Genomic DNA, 9,625 nt, shown 5'->3' on the forward strand with positions numbered 1-9,625 from the left:
GAGGGGGGGAGAGGGTAACGTGGGACAAGGACACATATGTAATATCTTAATCAATAAAAAATATATTTAAAAAAAATTTAAGGTTCAATGCTCCCAAATGTCAGCTTGTAACTTTATGAAATGAATATATTGGTTAAATTAGCTATGCCTAGTACTGTTATTATTAATTAGTTAGGCTGGTCTAACAATTTGTAAAATATTTTTAAGGCTTTTAAAATAAAGAAATCCTATGCAGGCTCACTGCAGATTTCTTTGTGATGAAAGTTCAGGATGACTCTTGTAAAATGCACAACAGTGGAAAGTCAGCCAATATGAATGATGTTTGGAGACATCTTGCCTTTGGTGGCAAATATGGCTGACCCCATCAAAAGCTAAGGAGATGGAACAGGTTTGAGTAATGTGGAACTCATGACTCACAAAAATATACATCGTTATTTTGGTTCAGAAGCACAGAAACTTTGCAGCTTGTCACTTAATTTCTTTGGTCTATAATTCCTTGAACAGAACATAAGGATGTTGGACTACATGATTTCTAACATTGTTTTAAAAGATTAACTTCTTTGATTTTAAAATCACAGTGGTTGCCAAAATGGAATACATTTTAGAGACTGTCTAATGCTTTTTGCTTAAAGATGTGAGTACTTATAAATTGATGGGAATAAAGAATGAATGTCACAAATTGTATGATCTCAGTATTCCCCAGAAAATAAATAAAAACAAAATAAAAATCACAATGGTATCTTGGGATTTCATTCCTTTATTTGTTAATTGGGAAAGTGTGGCTGATGACATCTGACATCCTTCCATTTCTAACAATTCTACCTTTTTAAATCTATTTTTTAGTAGCTTCTTTCCTAGGATATGTTCCCATAGATATGAGTCAGAAAGTCTCAAAGCTCATTCTGGTCTAGAGTCAGGCCTACGTGAGAATTATTTTATGTGAAAATTAACCCTGTTTGCATAAAATAAATCATTTCTTAAAGTAGTCAGCTGGAATTTCAATACCAAGTTCTAACTGAATCATAATTGATCATGAAGTAAACACCATCACCTCCACTGGTGTCTAACAGGAGTTAATCTAAAAGCATAGGAGAGAAGCATTTACTAAGCAAGATCTGAGGAATTTCCATGTACCTGATACTATGCAAATCAATAAATTCTATTGGAGATGAATAGAAATTGGTGGAGATGAATAGAAATTCAGTGCTCTAATATTTTATATTTGGTATCCTATTTTGGTGTTTTGTTGTAAGGTAACAACTTTTGCAAGATTTCTAACTTTAAGGGGAACTGACTTAAAGTGTATTTGTGTTTTAGGGCCAATGATATTGAAATAGGGGCTGACAAAGACTGAGGAATTCTCAGATTTTCAAAACTAAAAATAAATCACATTAAGTACATGTATTTCTCAGGGTAAAACTATATGGGATCCCTAGATTCCAGTACAACATGTAAAAATATGGTCTTAAGAAAATATCTAATCATTCAACATCAATTGGCCTATCATCCAACGTAAAGAATCTGTCACCCCCCAGCCTAAAGGGCATGCAAAGTATGTCACAAAGCACAGAGCTTGGAGGGAAGTTACTACCTTGGGGGAAGCATATAGAGTTTTAAAAGTCCATTATATCTCTAGCAGAGGGAAGGAAAAACAACGCCAAAGACAAAGCAAAAGTAAGCAAACTAATGAATCCATAGCTAACAAAATCAGGGCAACACACTATAATGAAAATGAAGGAATCCTCAACCCAAATATACAGCATTTCAAAAGGTTACTAGGTGAATTTTGTTTGGTTTTGGTTTGTATTCTAGTTTAGTTTTTCGCCTTCCTCTGAAGCATCAGGGATTGGAGGCAGGACGCCGGTTACAGGAACTGGTGGACCAATGGTCTGATTCAGTATGGCAAGTCCTATGTTCCTATAATAGAGGGGAAATTACAGCATATCACTTTGTATGCACACAGATCCAGGCACACATGCACTCTCTCTCTCAAGGGGTCTGAATTTTTATCAATAAAAGGTATTTAGCAAAGATAAAGTTTTATACCAAATCCAAGAAAGTATGGAAAATCCAACAGCAGTGATAAATTAATGTGATAATTACATGAGATACCTGTCACCTAAAAGGTGCACAATATCTTTACCATCTTCCTCTGCTTTCACTTATGCCAACCATGGAAAAGGAAGAATGGTGACAAAATAAAACTACAGTTGGCATGTCTAAATTCTATTTGTAACAAAATAAATGAGAATTTAGCAATTTTTCTAAACTAGAAAGCTAGAGGAATTAGAGAAAGAACAACAGGAAATTCTAGCAGTCATGTTTATGTATTTTTCCTATTATGCAGCAGAAAGTTCATTGAAAGCACATATTGTTGATATTCATATTTGTATCTATAACAAAAGTGTATATACAATGTCTTGCCAATAAACATCCACTGATGAATGAAGTAAATTCTTCTTCTAATGAAGCTTCATGATGGAAAATTTAAATGTACTAAATCTATACTTAATGTACTCAAAATAGAGTAAAATTTAGGGTTTTCTTTATATTTGCAAAATATACCAGCAATAAAAGTGTTTTATGTCAGTTGCTATTTTAATCAAAACAGCTTGCTGTATTTTAAATTTGAAAACTCCCAAGGTAATACCAAGATGAGCAACTCAGTACATCCAACCAGTCCTGTGGCAAAATAAGTCTTTATTAACTGGGTCTGTTAGTAGAAGCTATACTGCTACAGAGTAAGTGCACAAAACCTCATTACCCACTGTGGGCCTTGCATACAGCACGGTGTTAAATGTAAACAATGGATGCAAAAACCTTGTTTCAGAATATTAAAATGAAGGCTTTGAAAAAGTAGAGATGCAAGAAAAAAATGGTACTCTCCGATTAAGTGTAAACCAAATAAATGTGAATATTTTATATACACATACGTATTTTTCCTCTCACTCCGAACAGCACTGCTGCGAAGCCTCCTTGCCATAATCACTAAATTTTGACCTTTTTAAAAATACGGCTTCATTTATTATCTCAAACAAGCTAAAAACACCTTGATCACTGGGAAACATTTCCATGGGATCCCTTTATTCTTCTTCCCACATCACAGGATCTAAAAGTCACGTTAAAAAAGCAATGTATTGATTTACCCTCTTCACATGAACACTTCCTGAGTGGTTATAATGAACCTTCCCTTTTCCTCTTGAAAACATGGCCCTCTTTTACATTAATATTACATTAATAACCTCTGTGTGAACCAGTTAAAGCATAAAAATAAGATGTGATAAACAGCTTTACCTGACTCACCCATTATCCTACTGAGTGCAGCATTTCTTGTGGGGGATTCATCGAGCCTCTCAATCCCACTGTAGAGGGAATGGGAAATTCTTCGTTCTCTGTCATCCAACACAGTTTCAATGGGCAGCTCAGGTGCTGAGGGGCTCCCAGGTGACTTCAGCTGTAGAGAAAGGGGAGAGGGGAGAGTCAGGACTAGAGGCCTGTTAGTAGCATGGGGATATTATAACAACTTGCCCAAGGCTTGCATCCAACGGGGTACCAAATAAACTATAACTTTTCACCATATACCATAATAATTTGTGATGGCAGCTCTGCCTAATGACCAACTTTCTGGGCCACTTTACACTGTGCCTCCTATTAAGTTCTGTCAGATTTCAACCACTAGAGGAAAAATATGTATGTTAAAAGCTTTTTAAAAAGAACTTGTCTTATTGCTTATGTTTTTCAGTTTGACTGTTAGTATCTATTTGAAGTCAATTTGTAAAGATTTAATTTGAAGTTTTTCATAAGATGTTGCTTTGCACAAGGTATGCAATATCAGAATAGAAGCTGGAAATTAAACTATACTTTTACACTTAACAGTCTGTGTGTAAGCTGGTAGAATTACTACTCATGCTATAAGACTTAAAGACCACTTGTCAGCTCATGCGTCTTGAACAATACACTGAGCCTAAATTTCTTCTGCTAGACGTTAGGAATAATCATCCTATTCTCTGATTGTAATCTTAAGCATGAGACAGTGAATAACTGAGAAAAGCACTTTAATAGTATACAAATAATATTCTAACGAAACAGGCAAAGATGTGTATTTCACAAACATATACAATGTCCTAAATAAGCAAAACATGAGTCAATTTCTATCACTATGAATGAAATTACATATGGCATTCTTTAAAACAGCAGTGCCTTGTAAGTCATATTCCCCATAAAGATAATATGAATAAAAAACCTATGTTAGTAAGGCCTTGAAACAAATCTGCTTCAAGGAGGAACAAAGCACACTTAACAACACTCCTCCCAATGTGGGCTCTGAGGTTCACCCAGGGACCAATATTTTAGGACGTTTGGGTGCTGGCTGCAGCCAGAGGCAGAGAGTGCTTGGGAGGCAGGGCAGCCCAGCATAACACAGCAAAGCTGGAAGGAGACTGTATTTTCCAAACAGATGAAACCCCACTGTGGCAGTTCCGCTGCCTGAACAAATTATGATTTCTATAAGAAGATACCATCTGTTTAATATAAATGAGATATTTAATGAAGTTCCGAATTGTAGACTTATCTCTCCCAGTCGGATAAGCAGTGGGGAGATTTAATGCATTGAAGGGTCAATACAATTACAATTGAGGCACGTCAAACTGCAGGAGAAAAATAAACTCACAGCGCCAGTGAATTAGACTCAATAAGGTTTAAATTGTGAAATGAGCATTTGTTTCATTAGGGTTTTTTTTTAAGTTGCAGATTACAACTGACAGCTTTTCTGAAAAGTAAATGAAACATTCAAGGTCTCTGATGTATAAGAATAAAAGAATATTTTCTGAAAGAATAATAAGGCTAAACTCCAAGGTATTTTGGGGACATAAAAACAAAAGCAAACGAAACAAATACCGGACATCTTTAAGAACAAGTACATTTGAATTTTTAAAATGAACACATACCTTAAAGAGACTTGCTATACAATAGGTGCTCTACACACAAGACCCACTTGCTATGCAACCATTTATTTCATCATAAGACATCCTCAAGTTTGCTTAACAAGAATGTTTGATTAAACTATATAACTGCAGTTTTTTAGATGATAAAATCTTTATAAAGCTCTTATGAGAAAGTCGTAAATATACCAAGAGTCTACTTTAGAATTTTACAAAGTCAAATACAAATTAGATTAAAAAAACTGTCCATGCAGGCTTTTTGAGAAAAACAGTAAAATGCCTGCTCAGATAGAACTTCCAACTTGACCACTTTCCTAGGAAAGAGTACACACCTCCCCTGCCTCACTAACCATATCTAATTTGCATCTCAAAAGACAGATTTAAATGGAGAAATCAATGAACTACTATATCAATATTTAACAGAAGATACAATGCCTTTTTATTTCAAAAAAAAATACAAAAAACACAAAACAAAACCTGATTTCAAATCTTTTGATGATTTGTGTGAGCGTACTGGAAAACAAGCTTAAAAACAAGAAGTGTGGCACTCAGCTCACAGGGGAGGAAGCAGAGCCAGGTGGCCCTGGGAGAGCAGTCCAGGCCTTTCTACAATTCAGGCTGCTCCCAGGACCTCTCAGACTCCTTATATTAAAACTTTATCAAAATTAAGCTTAATTAGAAAAAAAGAGAAATGAACTGCGATTTTCACTTTTTTCTTTGTTGTTTAAAGTGCAAAAGTGTTACTCAACCCAGCTTCATTCAGTACAGAGCTCTATCCCTACAAATGGGAAAGCTCGACACCTGCTGAAGACAAATAAGCTCCAGGTTGAAGCAAGATTAACATAACATGTAGCAGTGTAAAGTGATGCTGTCTTTTCCTAAAGTAATGTGGAAATGTATATCACGGTTCAAAACATACCTTATACGTTTGACCAGGCCAGTTATTTCACTTTGTTTTCACAATCCTTATGAAATAATAAGCAAAGTGAATAATACAGATTCAAGGGAATCAATATTTCTCAGAACTTTATTTACAAAGGTATAAAAACTGGGAATGATCTCAAAATCTAAAAATAATATAAGTAATATGCTCCTTAAAAAGATATTCAAATGATCATATATTGCTTTTATAATCAGAAAATAACAAATGATATTTAATAACAAAAAGCTGGATATTGTCCAATAAATATGCTTTTCTTTTTCTTGGTGCCCTTGACCAGAATCGAACCTGGGACCCTACAGTCCACAAGCCAATGCTCTATCCACTGAGCCAAACCAGTCAGGGCAAATATGCTTTTCATTATATACTTGGCCTTCTCTTATTAGGAAAAGTTAAAATCTTGGTTTCTTATATAAAACCAATACAATTTCTGTGGGGCTTAGTAAAATTTCATGTTGTTTAAAGTATGCATTAGCAGGTTGAATGATGTCTTTCACATTTAAAAAATGTATCCCACTATCTTGACTATGAACACTGAAAAGCTGGTATAGATATGGCCCTCACCCCTTTCCACAAATTTAGAAGTGGGTCCTACTTAGTACTTGGAATGATCTCATTATTCGATATTTCAGTCATCATGGAGTTGACCTGTTATCCCCAATGCCTGGCACAGAACACACACTGATTGAATAATGAGATGAATAAAGTTAATCCGAAGTCAATGACTCAGAAACTCCTTAAAATGGTTAATAGAGATCTTACATACACTAGGCCACAAAGAAGTAGGCCTTTAAATTTGATGGAATTCTTTTAATTTGAAATTAAAAGAAACTGACTTAGATTTCAATTATACATTGAGAAAATACTCACATCCAAAGGATACGTGAACAGAAAAAGATAGACAGGGTTTAGCTTTGGAGGACAGTGGCAGGACATTTAGGATCCAGATTCAGGTTCTGCTTTCATGCAGGACCAAACGTAATTTCCTTTTAATCCACATGTGGACAACAGCAAGGATCAGAGAGGCGAAGGAATCTCCCCAAGTTATTCTACCAGTATGTGGCAGACCCAGAGTGTAACTGACTCTGTGTGATAATATAGTCTGTGGTTGATGTGGCACAGTGGGTTGAGTGTTGTCCCATATACCAAGAGGATATCAGCTTGATTCCTGGTTGGGGCACACTCCCAAGTTGCAGACTCAATCTCCAGGAGAGGTATGCAGGGGATGTTTCTGTCTTCTCTCTTCTCTCTTCTCTCTCTCTCTCTCTCTCTCTCTCCCCCTTCACCCTCTCCCTCTAAAATCAATAAAAACATAAATAAAGTCTGTGCTTTCATTGTACACTACATCCCAATACAATCAGAATACAAATTGTCTGAACAACACATTCATAGTCAATTAGACCCACTCACATGCATAAGAGGAAGGAACACTAAATTACTTCATCAGTACTTTGGCCTTACAGCTATTAAATAAATAGTTTGACCTCTCCAGATTTATTCCTTAATACATAAAATGAACAGAATCATAAGTGATGTCTTACACCACTTTCCATTTTAATATACACTAAGTGGCCAGATTATTATGACCACCTGACCTTTGTAGGCAAATTAGCTATAATTTCACACTGAAGTTACTAGAGGGCCAGACCATTATAAATAGGGAAGCAGGTTGTTTACTACAATAGTAGAAGTGATTTTTTTCTGAAGATCTGGGTAAACTATGCGATTTAACAGCCTATGAACGTGATATATATAAAAAATATATACACTAATGAAAGACAAACATGTAAATTGACCGTACCTTGGCTAGGCCTTAAGCCACACCCCCAGCCAATCAGAGCGACTATATACAAAGTAATCCAACCAAGATGGCGGCCGGCAGCCACAGAGCTGGAGCCAGCAGGAGGCTTAGTTGCTCCAGTGATGGAGGAAGCCAAGCTTCCCACAGCCAGCTGTAGCCTCTGCAAAAGGCTACAAAGTTTCAGCTGCAGGAGGTAAATAAATCCCAGAATAAAGAAAAAAAGAAAAAAAGGAGAGGCTGGGAGCTTCCGTCACCAGGGGGTTTGGCCAGCCTGAAAATGGCCCTCAGCCCCTCACCCGGACTAGCCAGGCACCCCAGTGGGGACCCCCCACCCTAAAGGGGGTGTGGCCAGCCTAAAAACAGCCATCAGCCCCTCACTCAGGCTGGCCAAACCTCCATGGGGTGAGGGTCCCCATTTGGGGGGGGTGGGCAGGGAGCTTTACCAGCCTGCAAACAGCCATCAGCCCCTCACTCAGTTGGCCAGGCACCACAGAGGTTACCCCCACCCTGAGGGGGGTGTGACCAGCTGCAAACAGCTATCAGCCCCTCACCCAGGCTGGCCAGACACCCCATTAGGGACCCCCATGCTGAAGTGGGTGTGACCAGCCTGCAAACACCCATCAGCCCCTCACCCAGACTGGCCAGGCACCCCAGCGGGACCTCCAACCTGATCCAGGACATCCTTCAGGGCAAACCAGTCGGCCCCCACCCGTGCACCAGGCCTCTATCCTATATAATAAAAGAGTACTATGCAAATTGATCCTAACAGCAGAATGACTGGGAATGACTGGTCACTGTGACACACACTGACCACCAGGGGGCAGACGTTCAATGCAGGAGCTGCCTCCTGGTGGTCAGTGTGCTTCCACAGGGGGAGCTCTGCTCAGCCACAAGCCAGGCTGATGGCTGCCAGTACAGCAGTGGTGGCGGGGGACTCTCCCGCCTCCTTAGCAGCACTAAGGATGTCTGACTGCCAGCTTGTGCCCGATCCCCCAGGGAGCGGGCCTAAGCCAGCAAGTGGACATCCTCCGAGGGGTCCCAGATTGCAAGAGGGCACAGGCCAGGCTGAAGGAAATTTGTGCACTGGGCCTCTAGTACTTTCAAATTCTAAGAGGATTAAACCTAGAGAGAGAATTCATTTTAAAACAGTGCTTGACACAACTAAATCCTTCAGTATGGGGTCTAAGACAAAAGTTCACCTACTCGTATTCTTTGTTGGTACTAAGACAAGACTTTTTATAAAATCATGTCTTGCTCGGCTGGTGTGACTTGGTGATTGAGCGTCGACGCATTAACCATGAGGTCGCTTTTTCAATTCCCAGTCATGACTTGAAGCCCAGTTGAGGGAGCTTGCAGGAGGCACCCTATCAATGATTCTCTTTCCTCATGATGTTTCTCTCTCAAATCAATAAAAATATATATTTTTAAAAAGAGATCATGTCTAACAGAGATATAATGAAACGACTAAAAGCTATCTTAACAATAGCTTCTACAAATATTAATTTCCTTAGAGCATTAAAAAGCATAATTGTGGAGAGAGACAATTATGTGGCGGTGGAATAAAGGGACGTGTTCCAAGCCTTATCCCGGAGCAGACAGAATGAGCAACTAAATTGAATAACATCCACCCCAAATTGGCAAAGTAGACACAGCTGGTGAGACAATTCGCAGACGGGAAAGGAAAAGGACGTCTGGAGAACAGTAAAATCAGGTATATGGGCTGGAGAGAACTGTGAGGCCTCGGAGACCAGAGGGTCTGACAGAAACCGCACGGCACCAAGGCCATGTCCCTTGGGACAGGCATAGCATCTGACTATGGAAAAGAGGTCCACAGGACTGCTGGCAGCAGGGGATTCTAGATCTGGGTCCAAAGCCACGAAAGACTGAGCCTAGACAGGGCTGCCCAGGCCACGCTGTGCCAGTGGGAGAGGGGCTTGCAGAGGC

At 38.8% G+C, this 9,625-nt stretch overlaps 1 protein-coding gene across 16 annotated transcripts in view; it reads right to left on the reverse strand.

Moving 5' to 3' along the window:
* PARD3 (par-3 family cell polarity regulator) overlaps positions 1-9,625 on the reverse strand; it is a 621,610-nt gene that overhangs the window by 104,922 nt on the left and 507,063 nt on the right. For 10 of the 16 annotated variants that reach the window (XM_015568616.1, XM_015568615.1, XM_015568612.1 and 7 more), the window contains one exon: positions 3,295-3,454. In XM_015568616.1, coding sequence (XP_015424102.1) covers positions 3,295-3,454 — 160 coding nt within the window. The remainder of the gene's footprint in view (positions 1-3,294; positions 3,455-9,625) is intronic. The other 6 variants (XM_015568620.1, XM_015568617.1, XM_015568619.1 and 3 more) reach the window with 1 other exon arrangement.

The sequence above is a fragment of the Myotis davidii genome, unplaced genomic scaffold, assembly GCF_000327345.1.
Source record: "Myotis davidii unplaced genomic scaffold, ASM32734v1 scaffold405, whole genome shotgun sequence".
Classification (NCBI taxonomy): domain Eukaryota; kingdom Metazoa; phylum Chordata; class Mammalia; order Chiroptera; family Vespertilionidae; genus Myotis; species Myotis davidii.